The following is a 21,665-nucleotide window of genomic DNA, read 5'->3' as shown; positions in this document are numbered from 1 at the left end:
TTCATTGGAGGGTTTTCTACATAAATATTAGGTGTTCTCATGTGATTGCTCTCTTGGTGTTTGATGAATCGTCTCACTTAGAATTCTTGTTAGTTGGTTTAATCTTATCACTTGATGATTACGTACTTAGAAATATTTTGGTAGTTTGTTCTTTAATTCAAAAGTGGGCTTTCTTTGGAAACTTCATTGGTTTTCTTGGCAAAAACCGAATTCTTTATCAAAGGCCATTGTAACATGCTGGTCCGAAAAACTAGCTTCATAGATTCATTCACCAAAGGTTGGACCATCTTAGAGAAAGGAAATGTATGTTTTAATGTAACCAGCCGGTGCTAGAGTCAAATGACACATTCTCTTTGTTGCACGACAGAAATCAAATTAGCACTTTCCATTGTTGAAGTATAAATGATTAATTAACACCAAACAGCTTAAGCTTTTTGAGTAATTGATTGTTTCACATCCATTTTTTATACTTACAGAACTCTTGAATTACAAGATTTGAAGATTATGATGAAAAAAAATTCTTATAAAACTCAAAATCAACATGTAGCCATTGACAAAGGTAGTTTTACAATAAATCTTTAGAAATCAGGGATTCGATATCATGCATCTTTTTCTCATCATCCTCCGCACCCATAAAATCATGCAAATGTCGCCCAAAATCCGTGGTTGAATCCAAGAAATACAGTAACAAGGACATTACGCAGCAACATAGAAACATCGGTATGGGCCCGAAAATCCAAAGAAAAAGAGAGAATGACAGATAGAATGCTCGCAATCCAAAGGACCAAAAGAGGCTCCCCCGATTCACACACCTCACGACGTAGGCAACAGAACCACTGAAGTCTCTTGGTGGAGGCACAGATACAAGGAAGCTAGCATGGGCGTAGTATCTAATGGACTGCACATTACATAGGAAGGCAACGAGAAAGCAGAGCAAGATAGTGAAGTACTTGATTGAAGAGACAAGTTGTGTCGTATTGCCATAGATTAAGAAAGAAGAAATGGGAGATTTGGCAGTGCTGCTCACCACTACACTGATTAGAGAACTGAGAGTTAACGCCGTGGTTGCCAGTAGTGTCGATGCCATTATGTTGTTGCGTATCGTTTGAACCGCCAGAACTCCGTTCTTCATGGGATCCTAGCAGAGAGACAAAAAAAAATTTTGAATATTAAGGTGCTGTAGTCTAGTTAATGGATCAATTAATGAAAGAAAACCTAAAAATAAATAAGATTAGTTTTGGCTAGCAAATGTAGTTTATGCTTAAACCCATATCATCTAAGGGTGCAACTTGGGCCGGGCTTTGACCTAAACCTGACTGGATTTAACCTAATTTTGGTTCGGGTTGGGTTGGCATTTTATGGAGTTAGGTTTGGAAAGGCAACCCGATTTAATTTTGGGTTGGGTCAGGGTTGGCGCCTTGGGTACCCAGACCTGATCCCGTCTGCCTAATTTTACTTAGATTTTATCGCAATTTTCAAAATCTTAGGACTATTTTTTATTTTTATTTTTGGGTTTTTGTCCTGAGCAACGCGAACCCAATCCAGCCCAATTTGGAAAAACAGATTTGACAGTTTGGGTTAGGATTGAGATACTTAGAGGTGAGTTGAGTTAGAGTTAACCCTCTCAACACAAAGCTCTCAACCCGAAGCTCAAGTTGGGCCAGATAGGGTTGAAGTAATGCTACTTCGGGTTGGGCTAGGTTTGCCCTCAACCTGGACCAACCCGGCTGAGTTGCACACCTAGTATCATTACTAGCAAAATTGACCCTTTCTTTTTTTTGAAAGTTGACAATTTTATTGAATAAAGGTTGGGACAAGTTGTCCCCGCCAATATACAAAAGTGGATTGAATCCGAGTACATCCAAGATTAGAATTCTATATGTGGTCCCCTTACAATTTCTCAAAACTAGGTACTAACTACATAGATGAGAAAATTACAATCTCCTCCTTTAGCACTCCCGCTTTAGCAAGAACATCTGCCTCTTCATTGGTTGATCTTCTCCGGTGCTCAACTCTTGGTTGCAGAATTCTTATAAGATCGAGGACTTCTGCTATTACTAGCAAAATTGACCCTTCTAAAAGCTAATCTTAAAATTTGGAAAAAAAAATCATAAAGAAACAAAAGAGAGATTCAAGACATCAAGGTTAATACTTGGGTCCACAACATCCAAATTCTGTGATAATATGTTTGAGCCATGCGGATGCAGATAAATTAGCTCAATGTAGAGGGACACTTGCTCAATGTAGAGGGAGACAGATCAATGTAATCAGATGGTTACATAAGATTGAGTAGAAAATTCTAATGTTCGTTTTCATCACCTGTGAAGAACGGCCAATGCATATAGATTAGCCCAAGTGGGGGTGTCTCTAGATATCTTTGATATCTTCCCCGTTGAGGGCCTTCGTTGTTTTTCTTTGTATTCCTTCTCTCACTGCATTCGATTGTCCTCTGGTATCTGTTGGGGGTTCCACGCGAAACCAAAGATCCCACATCGGAAAAGTGAGTTGGTGTGGGTGGGCTTATAAGGACTTTGGGCACCCTCCCCTTAAGGGCTAGCTTTTAAGGGTAGGTTCTACCCTGGTCCCAACAAGTAGTATCAGAACCGGGGTGTGGTAGTTACTGTACCCTTGAGGATGATTGTTGGGGGTTCCCATCAATGGATTTGGGAATCCTAACAATTCAACATGGAAGTTCATGGATCAACATTTTTTAAGTAAGAAAACAAGATTTCTGTTCTTTACAAGTTAAATTAGATCAATTAAAATTAAATTTTACAACCATATGGATTAGCATACCCCCACTGCCTATCAAAAATAATAATAATAATATCCCCTCTATTTTATTTTCATTGTATTTTTTATTATTATCTAATAGCAGGTTCCTGAATTGCTCAACCACAGAACTCTCCAAAAGACATTCCCGTGGACTTTGTATTTTGCATTAGACCCTCAAACACCAAATGGGTTTGATTGGAAAAGAAGAACTAGTTAGGGTTTCATATAGAAAATAAAACCATGAAAATTATATGAAAAAGGGTGGCAAGAAAAAGGAAAGGTGAAATTAAGACTTACAGACATCATGGTTTTGACCCATCGTTTTCTGGCAACAGAGTTGAGGCCAATAACAGTGTGTTTGGGGAAGCGAATGATGAGGTAAAGAAGCCATATATGGTAAATCCCCATCACTAACAGACCCAATGGAACCAGCACAAAATCTAGGTGCCTCTCCTCCATTTCTTCTTTTCTTCTTGTCTCACCTCTACTTTACTCTCTTCTGCTCTCAATGTGTGCCCAATTTCAACCGAAGAAAATGGTGAAGAGAGGAGAGTAAAGAGTTCAGAAAAAAGGGATGTGGGCCTAATTTGCACCAAACAAAATGGTATTTCCACCCCCCTTTCTCACTATTTGCATCAGTCTTCTTTGTCTTTTGTGGCTAAGATCACCCGATCAGGTTGAGACCAACCACAATTGGGGCAGGATTTGAGGTCCCAATCACGTTTTGGCAGTTTTCTCAAAACAAATTCAGAAAAGAGCCTAACAACTACCCTGAAAATGAAGCATGAACATTGTTAAGAGTACAAGATCAGATTCAGATATCATAAGATTTGACCATTGGATGGTTGGATATTAGATAGGGGTGCAACTTGGGTCGGGTTCAACTCAATTTTGGCTCGGGTTGGGTTGGGTTGGCATTTCCTCGGGTTGGGTTAGGGTTAGAAAAACCCAACCCAATTTAAAGTCTGACCCAATTTAATGTCGGGTTGGGTTAGGATTGAGGCCTTGGCAACCCGACCCGACCTCCGTCCTCTAATTTTATCTTGATTTTCTTTTGGTTGTGTTTTTTTCTTGTATTTTCTATTGGCCCTGATCCAACCGGACTCCAATTGCATCCCTATTATTAGATTAATAATTATGCTTGATTATGTAATTAGATTAGATCAGCGACAATTAGGTTAGATAAGAATATTCTGTTCTTATTTCTTTTCCTTCTTATCTCTGTCTTTCTATGTTTATCTGTTTTATATAAACACTCATCAAGGCCTAATTGTAATCATCCACCTCAACAGAATATCTTTTGATTTTATCAAATATTATGAGGGTTTCAAACAAGGGAAGTGGTATATTCGCCCCCTTTTCCTCTCGGAGCCACCCCTCTAGTGTATTTATGACAACTTAGGGTAATGAACCAGACCTGACTAAAGATCATGAAAGAGAAGTCACATCTTACTAGCTTCAAGCTCCTCCGATAGAGCTGCCCCTCGGGTCTCTATAAAAGAAAATGAAAAGCCCGGCTGGAAGAACAAACAAAATGAGAGGAGAGGTGTTAAGATTTTGTATTGGTTTTTAGAGGGCTAAGATATTATCTTTTGTTAGCAAAACTGTCTTTTAACATCGTATTGGCCAGGAAAGGAGTCTAGTAGAGTTGGTATCATTTTAGATAATGTGCACATTGATTAAACAATTATTTAACCATGAATTAGGGCTTAGAGGGGCTATAACCCCGTTGAAGATAGTTGGAGCCCCCAAACATGTGATAGATTTAGTTACGAATCCGATCCGGATCGTAACATGATTGATCTTCTTAGGAAGAAAGGCCTCTTGATCCACTTCGAGGGAAGGATCATTCCTCCTTTGTGCACAAGACACGTTTAGAAACAATTTTCTTCCTTCCTTCTAAAAACTGATTACATGTTATTTATAAATAAAACACCCACTTACCAATTTCTCTGAAACTCCTACCCAAGCTAATCTAGATAAACCTTACATCTAAGAGTCTTATCCATAGCAACAACTAAAACTCCTACCCAAGCAAATCTAGATAAACCTTACATCTAAGAGTCTTATCCACAGCAACAACTAGAGATAAAATAATAAAAAATACAAACTAATTTATTTACCTAAGTGGGCCCAACTATGCACGTAACATCCTCCCACCTTGAAATCAACCTTGTACTCAAGGTTGGAGATTCTTATGGGGACTTTCCAAAATTCTTCTCTCTACTTTTTTTTTCTTTCTCGATCTTTTCCTTCTTTTCATCATGTAATTAGTTAGCATTTCGCATGTTGTCATTAGGAATTGGGGCTGCTCCATTTTTAAACTTAACTGATCATGTTGTCATCAAAGCTCCATCATCGTGCTTGTTTGGAACAATTGGGATTTTGACGCACGAATAGTCGTGGATGAGGATTTTCTTGATGGCGTACAGGCTCAGAGGAATGATGAATTTTCCTGCGACGAACTCGACAATACTGAAAATCAACAGCTCCTTTCTTTTGTGGCCTTTTCTCTTCTATTTGATTTCTTTTGCTCTTCTTCTTTCCTCCTCTTTTTCCTTTTCTTCATACATACCTTCTCGACGTGATCTCGTTGAAACTTTCATTCATCTCCTTCAAACATGGGGGCTCTTCTATCTTCACGCCAAACGAATGTACCATCTTGTTGAACTTTGCATTCATATTAGAAAACATCTCATGCATCACCTCGATTATTCTCTCTTGTCCAACAACAAGAGAACTCAGCTTTCCTTCCAACCGTCCATTCATTGGATCATCCATGCCTTGCTCTGATACCACTTTGTTACGAACCCGATCCGGATCGTAACGTGATTGATCTTCTTAGAGGGAAGATCGGCCTCTTGATCCACTTCGAGTGAAGGATCAATTCTCCTTTGTGCACAAGACAGTTCAGAAACAATTTTCTTCCTTCCTTCTAAAAACTGATTACATGTTATTTATAAATAAAACACCCACTTGCCAATTCCTCTAAAACTCCTACGCAAGCTAATCTAGATAAACCTTACATCTAAGAGTCTTATCCACAGCAACAACTAAGGATAAAATAATAAAAAATGCAAACTAATTTATTTTACCTAAGTGGGCCCAACTATGCACGTAACAGATTTTGAAAAATCAATCGTTAGGATTCAACCAAGCCAAACTTAATTTGACCTCAATATGGGGTTTGCACTACCAATATGTTATGTACTTACGGGCCGGAGTCCCTTTTATAGTGTCCAAAAACACAAGTTTAACACCTCATAGATTGTTTAGGGAGAGGTCATTGAATAAACTTCACAACTTAGTAAATCTATAGAGCACACTACAAAAATATGATAAATTAAAGATCAAACCCCACAACAGCCCAGGAAACTATACACAAAACCCCAAAGGTTAGTTGCTGTGTTAGAATATGTGGGATCCAACGGTTGGATTGGGTTAAGATCTCACCGTTGGATCATCTTGGAGGTAAGTTGGCTAAATGAGGAGACTAGATAAATTAGGCGACTGGATAAGAAGAGGCAAGCAAGAAAGATTAGGAAAGTAGATTTAATTAGGTAGATTTGATTAGGATTCCTTCCCTTCCATAATTATCTTGATTTCCCTTCTATGCTTATCATGTAAGTGCTTTATATAAGCACCATTTGATTACTGTAATTGCATCCAAGAATTAGTGAAATTTCTGAAGTTTATCATGGTATCAGAGCGGGACGATCCGACCCGTCCTTGACCACAGCTTTCGCAATTCCGTTTTCCGGCAAACGGCTAACTCGGTCGTCCTCCAGGACAACATAGCTCTCCAATTTTTCCGCTGCAAAAATAGCCCTTGCAAATCTAAATCCCAACTCTTAGAATTCGCTTCCTTTGTGTTTGCCTCATTTTCATCTCTACTTTCCCATGTTCCATCAATGGGTTTTCATCCATGCCTTCACTGCACTCACATCCATCTCCCCTTAGGTTCATTTGATCGGCCTCATGGAAAGAGAATGAAGTCCTCAATGTTTTGTCCAAATATCAAGCCTTGACAACATCATGAAGAGAAGATGAGGGATGCCCACGGAACACAGAAGCCTATGGTGTAGACGCGACTAACTTTTTCTCTGTATTCAATGCACCCCATCTCTTCAATCTATCTCCTAAATTTTGATATTTGCACCCTCCTATTCATGCATCATTTAAATCCGTAAAGTCATTGGCTTTTGTTTATGTGTCGTTAGCTTTTCCGCTATTATTCGTCGCCCATCTCTATACTTTTATTTTATTTTTTCTCTTTAATTCCTTGATCCATTTCAGTTGAGGTACCTCTTCGAGGTGCGTGCCTGAAATAGGAGCTCTACTCAGTTGAAGGGCCTCTCTCCTCGAGGTTCGTGCATGAGAGAGCAATTTAAAATTCCCATGAATATTGGTATTCTAAAACCAACCCATGTTGTCATGCCCATCGAGGCCCATTCTTGCCCATTTCAGCATCTGTCCATAGTGACCCAATTTTCCTTGTCCATCGAGGCTTGAGTCTTGTCTAGCCCATTGAGGTTGTGATCTATTGATCCATTTTTTTTTTTTTAAACCCTCTTTGCAACACATCAACAAGCGGCGTCTTCTTCGGCAACCATCGTTGGTGATCATCGGCAGCAACATCAGTCTTCACCATCAACTTTCGAAGTGTGCATCAAATTGGTGGATTTTGATTAAATTTGTAATTTGGGAATTCTATTTTCCATATTTGGCAATTTTTTTGTAATCAAACATATATCGATTTTCAATCCACATACGTTTGAGGGGGCATGTTAGAATATGTGGGATCCAACGGTTGGATTTGGTTAAGATCTCACCGCTGGATCATCTTGGAGGTAGATTGGGTAAGTTGGCTAAATGAGGAGACTAGATAAATTAGGCGAGTGGATAAGAAAACATGCTGGTCTATTCTTGGCACATATGTCGTAACTTTATGGTGTCCACCCATAGCTGTGTGTTTATTTAAAAATCATACACAGGCTGAGCTTGTCTGAAGATTGAAACCATTCATTTGTCGGGCCCCAACCTAAATAGGTTGCGCCCCAAAAATCATCTCCATGTGATAATCTTAACCCTCCAATCTGTAGAGGTCTTTAGACCCTTTTATATTGAGCCGTCCCTTTTCAGATCCGACAGTTAGGATCAACCTCTATGGAATTGATTTTCTGGGCACGGCCTATTTACCATAGGACCACGAACTTACTCAAGGTTAACAGGAGTGGACTCAGATGTTCATTGAGGGGTGGCCAAGATGTTCGGCACGCATTGGGCCCCTTTTGCACCTAACGAGGATAAGATAATTCTCTTTAATCAACAGGTGAGATTTTTGGATCGTTGAATGGAGAGGTGGTTCACATTTTGGGGGGTGGTTTAGAAATTTCTATTCCCTTCCCCCTTGACGATTTTTCAGATTTGTTTCTTTGCTTTCTTTGTTCTGTTAGAGTAATTTTTTGCACGTTCGTTTACTAAACGAGCCGAGCTTTAAAGCTCGGATTATGTTCTTCGTTATATATATATATATATATATATATATATATATATATATATAATGAGGAAAGTGTTGGTGAGCTTAAGCTCACCAAACTTATGGTGCGCTTAAGCTCCCAATCACATGGGTCCCACATTTTCTGTGCTGATCCAAACCATTCATTTGCAAGGCCTGTGTACCAAAAATCAGCTCGATAGGATCATCCTCACCCCTCATTTGTGGAGGTAAAAAATGGGCAGATTTGTGGACAAACATTGTCTGTCCATTTTGACCACCACAAATGGATGGGTTAGGAGATCCTATGGATCTGATTTTCGGTACACACCCCATCTATATAAGGGCCTTTCAAATGAATGCTTTGGATCATCCTAACAAGGCGGGCCCCCATGTGATTGGGCGCTTAAGCGCACCATAAGTTTGGCGAGCTTAAGCTCACCAACACTTTCCTCATATATAATTAATGGTATTTATTTGATGTGTGTTTACTAAACGAGCTGAACCCGTATCCAACCAAGCTCGAGTCTGGCTTGGTTCGGCTCATTAAAAGCTCAACTCGGGCTCGTTCGTATACTAAACGAGCCGAGCTCGAGCTTTGTTGAATTTTGGCGAACCGAACACGAGCCCATAGAATAAAGCTCGTCACGAACACGAGCCGACCCTCAAACTAAGCGAGCCGAGCACGAACACCCCAAAGTTCGGCTCGTTTGCACCCCTACTCATTGTTGGGCTCTCTTATCCGTCGTACTCTCGGTCTCCATATCATTTTCCAAGAAAATATCATATTTGAGAATCTTTGCTCACACGTTAGAAACGTACAAGCATGACAAGAAAAAGTGTAAATGGCAAAGAAATGAGAGCACGTTTCAAAACGGCCAGTCTTCAGCTACGAGTCTTCCTATTCTACAACCTTCTCTCCCAGCCTGTATAAACAATATCTTACACATTCAATCCCAAGCATTCCTTATCTCATCTTCAAAACATTGCTAATATGACCCACCATAGACATCCACCCCCTCCCGGTGGTTTTCAACCGCCACCACCCGGAGCTTTTCCACCACCGGGGCCTCCAGGTCCCTATGCACCACCACCAGGTCCCTACGCACCACCAGGTCCCTACGCACCACCACCACCAGGTCCCTACACACCACCAGGTCCCTACGCACCACCACCACCAGGTCCCTACACACCACCACCAGGGCCTCCGGATCCTCCTCCTCCCGGACCGGATCCCTTCGCTCCTGGACCGCCTGGTCCTCCGCCGCCCCCTCTCTTTGATCCTTATGCTCCCCCTCCACCACGACCCCATGGCGGCCCATGGTCTTATCCTCCACCACCCTACTAATGAACACCCATCGTGCACTCTAGCAATTCCAGTTTTACAGGGAGTCATTATATACATGTGTGAGAGAGAGAGAGAGAGAGAGAGAGCTATCCTGTATTGTTTGATGTAAACAGAGAATATTATTGGGTGTGGATGGAGAACATATGTATGGAGAGAGTTTCCATTTACTAGTTAGCTATGTTGTAGTATGTAATGATAGAGCTTTGTGGTTTTCTTTATATGATAGCCCATTTTGCTTTATATAAGATAAGATTCTACGGTATACTATTAACCTTCACCTTCTAATACATTTTCTCTTCAATTTTTAATATTTGTTTAGTTAGCCAAAAACAGGGGACTCTACATTAAAGTCACACCTCACCGTGTAACAAATATAAACCGAAAAGCGTTTGTGTTATGTCTCAATTATTATTTTTTGCCTTTGTCTAGAGCATGATGGAGATTTTCAAAGTAAAATGATTTTTTAAAGAGAGGCGATATTTCACTTCCTGCATTTCGCACACGCTCCTCTTATGACGTGATTTGACATGAAAAGTAGGCAACTTAACACTTTTTGACGTCAAATCACGATACAAGGGGGCTCATGTGTAATGTAGGGGTGAAAATATCATTGCCTTTTTTTTAAATAAAAAGGTTTTATTTTGAAAAGAGGGTTGCTAGCCGAACGGGAACTCCATTTGGAGAAAACGGCCATGCTCTCTCTATCGTGACACGAGTGCGCAAGAACACAAAAAGGAGAGCACATATCCTCACAAATGAAAAAAAAAAAATCAAGTGAAAATGACCAAGTCATCCAGTCTTATTTCAGCATGGAATCCCAATTTAGATGTGGTTTCCTTTTGAAAATGTGTGCTTTTTGATAGAGGGGTTTAACGCTTGTGGGGCTAAAAGCTTAGTCGCACGATTGGAAAATGAAAAGAGTGTTTAAGGGATTAATAAGTATCCCTTCACTTTTTCTATTTGTTTTAAAATTCATACAACTTTTCCAATTAGTGGACCAATAGGACGCGGGTGGGGCGTGGGCTGTAGGGTAGTGATTTAAATTCAATCCCAAGCGCTCGCGATCTACACGACAGATCTGAGTAGTTCATCTTGACTCGTGACAATCTTGATCGGTTGGAGTGATCGGGTGGTGATCGTATGAGATCGATCCCCAGCTGCTGCGATCTACACCACAGGATCTCGCTCGGATATGATCCAACGATTAGAATCGATCGACTATGATCTGGACCATAGGATCGTCTGTAACGGCTATTGCATGACCGGAAGTGATCTGGGCCACAAGTTGGCGATCGGTTGTGATCCAACTGTTAAATAACTGTTAAGAGGACCGGGGTTTTACACCAGCCAATAGTCACCACATGGGCCGAGCGATCTCAACAATCGAATAGTCAGATTAGCAGCCCACATTGATCAGGTGCTAGTAAAGGGTGCATTTCCACTTGAAAGGACACCGAAAGGTCTACAAATACACTATTAGAAATATACCATTTGTGACAGAATCTGAGATTCCATTGTGGTTAGCATACTTTGAGATTTCCTGAGCCTCTTTCGCTTTCTCTAGAGTTTTCTAAACTCCCTTTCCATTTTTATTGTTTTCAATCTTTTCTCAACTCTCTTTTTATTCCATTCTGTTGTTTCCACTCTAGTTATCAGTGATTTTCTCTAGAATCAGAAACTGGTATCTCACACACTTCAAATCCGATGGTGTTTCAGGTATGTCTGTGCATGATGTCAATAGACATCTATAGATTTTATATAATAGGCTTTCGTGTATCCTAGAGGCTAGATTTTATCTAATAGGCTTTAGTGTATCCTAGAGGCAAATTCGCGGATACCCAATTCACATTTAATCTTCAACTGGTGGGGCAAATATTATGGCGAATATAGTCGGAAAGCGACATAGTAACACGCCTTGAGAAACTATTTCTTTCACATCTCCACCAAAGATTCATCATCCCCTACACATTTTTCTTCAATAAAGCATAAGGATGTGCTACCTGTGGCCCCTTATCTCCATGGCACAACTGTTTAGGCCATATTGGTTTTGGATTTGAGAATTGAATCGTAAACTGATTATTAGACTCAAAATTAAACACAATTTTTATTCCATGTTTTGGACTCACAATCAATTATCAAAATCCAAAACGAACAGGGCCTTAGGATGAACAGATCAGTTGATTCATCAATCTTTCACTGGGTAGCACAAAGTTACGCCATGAATTAAATAATCTTTGCAATGGGTAGCTCAAAGTTTCCCCACCTATAAGATCATCCATTTTCCCTTTTTCGTAAGATTGTTGGAGATAAGAATAGAAAGAAAGAAAAGATATAAGTTTACAGAGCCATCCGTTTAATTATAAACTCTTCATTCATACAAAAACCAAAACAGACTCAATGATACAAAATCTATCTAAAGGTACTCATTAGAAGGGGGATTCGAATGCAAGAATATTCACTTATCTATCCGATCAGTTATACAAGGGCCCGCGCCTTTAATTGCTGCTCATTCCGTAAGTCTTTCCTAGGTTTGCTCCCCCATTCATTACGACCAGGCCTCCGTGGGCATTACCATAACACATGGTTCTCTTTCCATTACCATGACACATGGTTCTCTTTAATCCAGTAGTGAGATTTTTTAGAGAAGAACATGTTGAAATTTGAGCGGTGGAAGAACAACTTTTATTCAATATAAAAGCTCAAAAGTACACAACTTGTATACACTCAATGCACTCAAGAGTTTCTCACCCACAATCACTTTGCTCTCATCACACACACTCAATTACTCCTTTGCACACTCTAAGGAGAAGCTTTGAACTCTACATACCCAAATGGAAGGGGATGCCTCCTTTTTATACTTGCTAGAAATGCTTCCCCATTATTCTAGAATTGTGTCTACACTCTTCTAGTATTAGATATTTCTAGAAAGAAACATCCAGAACAATGTTTTAAAAGAAAGGAAAAAGGAGAGAGGAGAAATCTCTAGAAAGATGATTGTCTAAAAAAAAGAAGAGAATTCTAGAGAGAGGATTCTAGAAATCTAGAGAGAAATCTAGAAAGAGAGAGAGAGTCGGTGCTCTCTTAACACTCCCCCTCAACGACAACTCTCTCTTTATCGGCTACTCTCCCTTATTTCTGATCTAGTGACCATGCCGAGTTGTCTTCTGAGCTCCTCAAACTTTGTGCCACTTAAGTCTTTTAATAAATATGTCTGCAACTTGGCATCCTGTCTTAATGTGCTTCATTTCAATTTGTCCTTGTAGCACCTTCTCTCGAATAAAGTGATAGTGTACTTCCACGTGCTTAGTCCTTGCGTGAAAGACTGGGTTCTTTGCCAACCTTATGTGATTGATTGTCGCAATAGATCTCCACCGAGTAGTCAATTGGTTGATGTAGGTCTTTCATCAGCTGCATTAGCCACGTGCTTTCTTGAGCTGCCATCGCTGCTGCTCTATACTCAGCTTCTGTAGTTTGATTCCTTGTACGGTAGTTGATGTGCTTTCCCCCTCCGGCTTTCACGAACAAGCTAGAATCTGAGGTGCTAGAGAATAACCAGTTTGTATTAGGAACTCTCCAATTTTACCATACCAGGCTCTTGGTGCCTGCTTCAATCCATATAACGCTTTCTTCAGCTTGCATATGTAGCTTGGATATTTCTTGCACTGAAAACCTTGGGGCTGCTCCATGTATATGGCATGATCTAGCTTGCCATGCAGAAACGCGTTCTTCACATCCATTTGCCAGAGCTTCCAAGACTTACTTGCAGCGAGTGCTATTAAGACACGTACTGTTGTAATCTTCGCCACTGGGCTGAAAGTCTCATCATAGTCTATACGATATTTTTGTAAGAATCCCCGAGCCACAAGTCGAGCCTTATATCTTTCTACCAACCCATCAAGTCGAGTCTTCACTTTGTACACCCATTTGCAGGATATAGGGTGTATATTTCCAGACCTCGGTACCAATTCCCAAGTCTCATTCTGCCACAAAGCTTGAATCTCTTCATCCATAGCCTTTCTCCATTCTGGCATCTGTGCTGCTTCCTCATATGAGGCTGGCTCCTTAATTATCTCTTCTTCTGTGAGTGCAGCATTCACATATTTGGGATTTGGTTTTGTTTGTCTCGAGGATTTTCTCGGAATTGGTTGAGGATCTATTTTCTCCTCGAACTCTTCAAGTTGTCTTGGTCTTTCATCTTCAGGTGTCTTTTGCAATGCTCCTGTTCGCCAAGGACTCTTTGCTTTTTCAAGAGTCTTGGATCCAGCCTCTTCATGTTCTTCTTGGGGTTCAACTTCTGGAACCTCACCAAGCTTTGATTGATCTTCGATTCTTTCTTGTAGCTTTTCTTCAATTTCTTTCATATTCGGCAGCAACACCTCTTGTGATGACCACCACGAAGACGCTTCATCGAAAACCACATAATTTCCAGATGCTGTGAGCTTGCCGACGTGAGTGATAGGCAATCTAGAGTTATTTGCCATGACGACCACTCGTCCTTTCTTATATTCCGCCATATCAGTCAACTTCTCCATATCTCCAGTCATATGATTGGAGCATCCAGAATCTACAATCCAATCATCATCATAATTAATTAATTTATCACTCACCTTAACAAGTGCAGACTCCTTCTCTGGTTCTATGACGCATGAGGCCGCAAGCTCCGTGGGGTCTTCAACGGCAAGTGATGCTTGAAAATCCCACTCATTTTCACTGTCATTCTCATTTTGGGTGGAGGTTGCTGCATTACCCTCCACTCGCTTGGACCAGCAATCCCGTGCAAAGTGTCCTCTTTTTCTGCAGTTGTAACACTGGTAATTTTGGCGACGATATTTCTTATCTTCAGTGTCTCGTCTTTGTCGAGCTCCCCCTTGCTGCGTGCCCTTTCCTTTTGGTCTCTTTTTCCATCCTTCTTGATATTTTCGATCACCGCCAGTTTTTGATCTCACAGCATTTTTGTCATTGAATCATTTTCTCTTGCTGAACAGCGCCTTGCCATCATTTACTGAGGCTGTAGACATTTGTTTGTCTAAGGCCTCCTGATTGGCTAGTATATTTTCCAACTCTATAAGAGTTGGCTCTTTGGCCCATCCACGGTCGCCGTAATAAGCCCGTTATATTCTGGCCTCAACCCGTGAATAATTATTCTCCTCATTCGTCCTTCGGAGATGGCATTTGTAGGATCTAATTTTGAAAGTTATTCACAAATAGATTTAATTTTTGTGAAATATTTACTCACTGTCATATCCTTTTGTGAAGATGATAGGAGCTCGTTCTCCAGCAACTGGAGCTTAGCATCATTCGTTCGTGCAAAAAGAGCCGTTGGTGTGTCCCACGCCTCCTTTGGCATTTTCGCGCTTTTAATGTGTTGCAGTAATTCATCTTGAATAGTTACTGCAAGGACGTACATAGCCTTACCAGCCTTAATCTTTCATTTCTTCAACTCGTCAGCATTAGTGGGTGGTGTGGTGTTTTCGCCTCCAACAATATCCCACAGGTCCTGTCCGAGCAAGTAAAATTGTACGCAAACACTCCAATTGTTGTAGTTGTTGTCATTGAACTTCTCCACGCCGCTAGCCGAACCAGAAATATCTGCCATCGTGACTTGGTGATGCCCTGCACTCTACCAAGTAAGCCTGGTCCCAGACCAATAAGCTTCACAATCCCTGACTGTATAGTTGCAGAACTTCCGGATAGAACGATCCCTGATCGCTTGCTCTGATACCACTTGTTGAAATTTGAGCGGTGGAAGAACAACTTTTATTCAATATAAAAGCTCAAAAGTACACAACTTGTATACACTCAATGCACTCAAGAGTTTCTCACCCACAATCACTTTGCTCTCATCACATACATCCAATTACTCCTTTGCACACTCTAAGGAGAAGCTTTGAACTCTACATACCCAAATGGAAGGGGATGCCTCCTTTTTATACTTGCTAGAAATGCTTCCCCATTATTCTAGAATGGTGGCTACACTCTTCTAGTATTAGATATTTCTAAAAAGAAACATTTAGAACAATGTTTTAAAAGAAAGGAAAAAGGAGTGGAGAAATCTCTAGAAAGATGATTGTCTAAAAAGAAGAAGAAGAGAATTCTAGAGAGATGATTCTAGAAATCTAGAGAGAAATCTAGAAAGAGAGAGAGAGAGAGTCGGTGCTCTCTTAACAGAACATATCAGATTTATTGAAATTTATCTTTTGGCTAGCTACCTTGGACTTATGTGATATTGATGTAGGAACGTGTAACACATGTAAAAAGAGAAATGAAAGCAAGTTTCAAAACGGCCTCTCTTCAACTACAAGTCTTCCCATTCCATAACCTTCTCTCCCAACCTCTATAAATTAACAACTAGGATCTCACACATTCAAATCCCAAACATTTCATATCTCCCCTTCAAAACATTGCTAATATGACAGAAGACGGAGATCCAATTGTCGGTTGTTTTAGCAAAGTACCCCCCATCGCCACAGCCCATGCCTAACTATGCACCATCCCTTCGTAATTATCATTATCCGCGACCCTGTCCTGGGCCAACTCCTTGCAACAATTACTATGCTCCCCCTCCATGACGACCTTGTCCTCCGCTACCCCCTCGCTATGATCCATATGCTCCCCCTCCACCACTGCCACCCCCTTGCTATGATCCGTATGATCCTCCTCCACCACGACCCTGTCCTTCGCCACCCCCGTGCTATGATCTTTATGCTCCCACTCCACCACGACCCTTTTTTTTTCCGATCGGTAATTCGGGGTTTGGCAGACCCCAACCAGAATTAAATAAAACAAAAAACAGATTTACATAAAGAACTCCATTTGAGTCTTGTACAATAATATGATTAAGATCATCAGGGATAGCTTGATCGGTTGATCCTATGCCCCATGTCGTTACCCTCGGCCTTACTACTGAACACCTATGGTGCACTTTAGTTGAACGGCTATAGGTTGTTTTGTTACATAAACGTGGACATGGCCTCTTTCACCAATCTTGGGCGTGCATTAACAAGTTTTGTAGCAGTATATATGTAATGTTAGGGCTTTGTGGTTGTCTTTAATTATGTAATAATGGCCTTTTTCGCTTATGTAAGATAGATTATGTTACGTGTCTAGATGGGTCCCACTTAAGGCATGATAAACTAGATTGTATTTTTATATGTCGTGAAATTGTATCTCTATTCTCTAGTCGTTGCTATGGAATGGAGTCTTAGAGGTAAGGGTTATCAATATTAATGGCTTGGGTAGGAGTTTTAGAGGAAGTGGACGAGTGGGTTTTTTATATTCATAAATAAAGTGTAAGCAGGCTTTAGAAATTAATGAAGAATTTTTATCTCAGAAATTGTGTTTTTGCACAAGGAGGACCGACCCTTTGTTCGGAGTGGATCAAGATCATTGGCATCTCTCTAAGAGGATCAATCACGTTGTGAACCGATTTGGGTTCGTATCATTTTCTACAGTACAATATTACATACCTTAACTGTCTTCTAATACTTTTAATCTTCAATTTTGTAGTACTTGCTTAGCTAGCGTAAAAACAGGTGACTCTACATTAGCTCATACCTCACCATGTGACAATTACAAACAGAAAAGTGTTTCTGGCGCTCACAATCGGTTGTCACTATCTAAAACGAACAGGGCCAAAGGGTGTAGGACTTTCTATTGCTATAGTTCTTTAAGTACGGCCCACGCCATATGAGTAGCCCCAATCATCTTCTACATGTGAGAGGGGGATAGAGGGTTAGCGTGACAGAGAGATTTGAAAAGGGGGAGAGAGAGAGAGAGAGAGAGAGAGAGAGGAGGTTTTCTTCTCGAGGGGAGGGGGGTTTGAAATGGTTAATCTTTATTAATGAAGCAAAACCACAAGTTGTCTTCTCGGGTTTTCTCGTGGAATTTTTCTAGGGGTTCTCCTCTGCGCAGTTTTGATTGAGAAGCAAGGAAAGGGTTATGGGCTCGTGGGTTTGGGGCTAATACATTGTAATCCTTGTGTTTGGTTTTCTCATAGCGAAAGATCCTGTTCTTGCACGTGGACGTAGGCATCTTGGCTGAACCATGTAAATCTAAGTGTTCATCTTATGGTTTACTTCTTGTTTTACTTTTCCATTTTATTTGTGTACAATCGGATCGGATTTGCCCGACAGTTTTCTCAATACTACGCCCCATAGAAGTTGTCCACCTGAGGTTATTCCTTGGCCCGTAGGTCCTAACACGAGGTTCTTGAAAGAGAGGGATGCCTTCACGAACGCGCGCACAGATGGTGAGTGGTTGTCATGATCAGCACGTGCCATAAGGTGTTAGGAGGTGGGGCCCTTGAGACCCCTATTAATGCCTTCCCCATTTATTTCCCGGTATCATAGGTGCCACTGATTGCACTATTGGTAGTTGGAAGAGTTCAATTTTTAGTACTTTCAAGTGTGACTTCTCAACTCCCAAGTAATCAAATTTGGCGATGATAACAGTGAAAGGTACGAGAAAGGAAAGTATTTTTAATGGGTTTCGCTAACAAGCGGGCAGTCGTTAATGTGCATTGAAAACTTAATTTTACATATGTTTTTGAGACTTTTTTTTATCAAAACAAGTGTAGAAGTCTCAAAGCATTTATAAAATCATTGCAAAATTAAGTTTCCAATGCAATAATTGGAAAAGATTGCAAAAATTGAATACAAACTATCCAATTCAAATTGCCACTTTTCCCGCCAAAGCAAAACTTTCGCAACAAGAAATCATCCCTGTAGCCATAAAATTGCAGAAATCGAACGAAATTATAACAGACCAATTCAAGCTTTTTTGTCCGATTGTTGACCATTTCTCATTGGGAAGTGATATATCCGCCCCTTTCGATCACCAGGAACACCCCCTGTCAGTATGTCAATGACTAAAGAGGGGCTGTTGCACTTATGTCAGAAGAATTCAATGCCCTGATTGCCCCAAACACTGACAGGGGGTATTCTTGGTGATCAAAAGGGGCGGATATATCATTTCCCTTTCTCATTCTGTCGACATTTTTCATTAGCTGTGAACTCACAGGGTAATGATCAAACGTCAAGGACTTCTGTTGCTATAGTTCTTTAAGTATGGCCCACACCAGATCAATAGTCCTAATGATCATCCCATCTCGTGCTGTTTTTTCCCTCCTGCCTCTTTGCCCATCTCTTCTCACAGTAGGTAAATCAGGATTCCATGAAATCTTTTTTCATGATTGTCAATGTAGTGGAGCTGAAGAAGAAATTGCAAAATCCAGAACCCAAATACATTCACACTTTGATTTTACAGTTTCTACAAACCCCATAACACAAAAGAAAAGAGAAAGCATAATATTATCCAAAAGAATAAAGATATAGTAACCGATTTGGGAATTTAACTGGGTAGAGACTCACCCCTAAGGCCCTAAAAGCTAGCCATTAGAGGGAGGGTGCCCATTCCCTTATAACCCATCCCCATCCATTTCACTTATCAGATGTGGGACTATTTGCTTTTGTGTGGAACCCCAACAATACCAACTACTAAAATATAGGATTTGTTAGGGACCATCATAAAAGGCCTTTCGCGCATGGGCTGTTACATGTGAGAGCACCCACCTCATGTATTAAATGAATAAGACAAAATCTAATCCTCTGTGGCTGCTCTCACATGCAACAACCCATCCGCGAAATGCCTTCTGCGATGGTCCCTAGAAAATCCCTTAAAATATAGGAAATTATTAATCATTTTAGACTCTTAAAATACACTTTCTAAATACTATTTTCTTGGTTGCAAAATAAGCTAGGAAACTACTAATTAATAAAAAAGATGAAGCCGAATTTCCTATTCTTTCAAACTTCTAATTCCAAAAGATGCGGCTGCATCACAAACATGCCCATAGAATCGTCCAAACTTTTGGTTAGCCCATAACGACATTTGGTGAGTCCAAACTGTACAAATGGTGCCCCACAAAAAACCTACCATATGGGGCTAGCTAGGCTATGGGGTTCCAGCCTTCTTAGCATTTTCCTTCATTTGAACATGGAAAATGGAAATTCACATCACCCCACATGCAAATTGAGCTCTGCTGGAAATTAATGGGTGTAAATTAGATTAGAATTAGCTAAATGGGATTCAGAGGTGAACTGCTAACTAGATAGGCCTCTAGAAAGCTGCTTTGGATTAATCTAAGCCATAAATTATTACCACCCCTATATTAGTCAAATGCAAAAAAATAAAAAATAATAAGGCCACGTTTGGATACCTCGTGTGTTTGGCTGCTGCACCAGCAAGGTTGAGGAGCACCGAGGATGAAGGTAATTGCGACAAATATTGATTTCCAAATAATGTCTTACAGAACAGATTTGAAAATCGGATTTATTTATTTTTTTCCACTGTTGTAACTGATTTGGAAATCTAAGGATCTAATCCAGTTCCAAATCTCAACTGCAAATGTGAGAAATCCAAATCTAAATCTTGTGGGTATCCAAACATGGCCTAAGGGAAAATAAAAGGTTGGCAATCCTATTCTGTTGCTTGAGCCCCACGTACAATGGCTTGTCTATTTTAGAACGATGCCGTTCTTACAAAGCCTTTCTCATTTAAGGACAGATCCAAATATCCTATGACTTAATAGAGTGGTTTAAGTGCACGTATGCTTTTACTTATTGACTTGCCTTCACAACTTTAGAATTGCCAGGGAGAAATGTAAATTAGAGAACTTCATCTTGACTACTTATTAATTACTTGTCTTTGATATTCTCTTATGTACCATTTATGGCTACCCACCAAAGATGCTTCAGTTAATTGTTTAAAACGCATTTACAAATTTGACTTGTAATTTGTAAGGCCGTGTGATTCCAGAACTGATTGTTGGTTTGGAATCACAATCGATTCTCATAATCCAAAGCAAACAGGACCAAACTTCTGCCGGCCATTTAATCAGTTAATTTGCCTTGTAAAGTAATAAGATGGCACTTCATTTATTTCATTGTTGAGCATCTCCATCAGACAATAAATCCCCCCTCTTCCTCTCTTTCTCTCTCTCTCTCTCATTTATTCTTCTTGATTCTGTTGCTTGGTTCAAAAAAAAGAATGGAATCAGTGAGTGAAAATGACACTGGGCAGAATTATTGGAGGAAAATGCTAGAATATGTTTCCCGTCCCAAGAGGTGGCATTCTTATTCCAACCCGCTCCGAATGAAATTCATTTGGTTCAAAAAATGAACGAAATCATGAGGTGAAAATGATGGCAGGACAGAATTAGAGGAAAATGCTGAAGTATGTTCCATGCGCCGGGCATAATTGGGAGAAGAACTTGCTCGTTTCACTTCCCTAGCTGTACATTGAACAGGGTGCCTGAGCAAACCAACCCCGACATCCAAGTCAAATCCTCTAGAAAGAAGGGAAAGATAAACCTTTTGCGAGCATCTGTTATCTCTTGGGAGCCCTAGGTCACATAGAAATTGTCCACATCAGACTGTCCCTTGGCCCGTAGGTCCAAACTTAAGCTTCTTGAAAGAGAAGGGTGCCTTCGGGAAGATGGACGCAGGGGATGCATGGTTGTCTTCAGCTCATGCCATAAATAAGAATAGGAATGAGAATAGGATTCTAATTCCTGATTCAGGCAATTCAAATACAACCTAAAGGCAATGAGTGGGTTCCTATATTATGTTAGGAGGTGACACCCCTATTAATATCTCCCCCATTTATTTTCTGGTATCATGGGTGCCACTGATAGCACTATTGGTAGTTGGAAGACTTACTTTCAAGTGTGACTTCTCAACTCCCAAGAAGTATTTCGCTTAGATGTGGCATTGATAACAATATATTTTATGAGGAGGAATGATAGATACAAGGGAGCCCTTGCATAAAGAGCCAAAAAAGGGCTCTTGATTGGATCCTCATCATGTAACTGATTTTACTTTTTCAGCCAATTTTAAAATGTAACTGGATCCAATGAAGAGCCCTTTTTGCAGCTCTTTATGCAAGGGCTCCCTTGTATCTATCATTGCTCATTGTATGAGACACTGAGGTATTTTTAATTGGAAGAGATCCTTATAGTCCCTTATTTTTCAAAAAGTACTGTACGGA

At 40.3% G+C, this 21,665-nt stretch overlaps 1 protein-coding gene and 1 long non-coding RNA gene across 2 annotated transcripts; one reads left to right on the top strand and one right to left on the bottom strand.

Moving 5' to 3' along the window:
* Positions 1-410: 410 nt before the first annotated feature.
* LOC143855009 (transmembrane protein, putative (Protein of unknown function, DUF599)) lies at positions 411-3,358 on the bottom strand. Its single transcript, XM_077365167.1, has 2 exons — positions 3,073-3,358; positions 411-1,138 (listed from the first exon to the last, which is right to left on the bottom strand). Exons 1-2 carry the CDS (start codon positions 3,232-3,234, stop codon positions 566-568), a joined length of 735 nt encoding a protein of 244 aa, XP_077221282.1. The 5' UTR covers positions 3,235-3,358; the 3' UTR covers positions 411-565.
* Positions 3,359-9,065: 5,707 nt separating this feature from the next.
* LOC143854310 (uncharacterized) lies at positions 9,066-9,882 on the top strand. The gene is made up of 2 exons (XR_013237481.1): positions 9,066-9,369; positions 9,430-9,882. It is a non-coding gene; the product is annotated as an uncharacterized LOC143854310 (long non-coding RNA).
* The last annotated feature ends 11,783 nt before the right edge of the window (positions 9,883-21,665 follow it).

Source organism: Tasmannia lanceolata, unplaced genomic scaffold (genome assembly GCF_043159265.1).
Source record: "Tasmannia lanceolata isolate RefF3 unplaced genomic scaffold, GAP_Taslan_0.1 ptg000020l, whole genome shotgun sequence".
Lineage (NCBI taxonomy): Eukaryota > Viridiplantae > Streptophyta > Magnoliopsida > Canellales > Winteraceae > Tasmannia > Tasmannia lanceolata.
Note: the sequence above shows the minus strand (reverse complement) of the source record. Positions and strands in the feature narration are given on the sequence as shown.

What these genes read in the sequence shown, in the direction of transcription:
- LOC143855009 (XM_077365167.1), bottom strand. Translation starts at nt 3,234, where the DNA reads ATGGAGGAGAGGCACCTAGATTTTGTGCTGGTTCCATTGGGTCTGTTA. An exon ending in GGGTCAAAACCATGATGTCT is followed by an intron (nt 1,139 to 3,072) that starts GTAAGTCTTAAT and finishes TCTCTCTGCTAG; the next exon opens with GATCCCATGAAGAACGGAGT.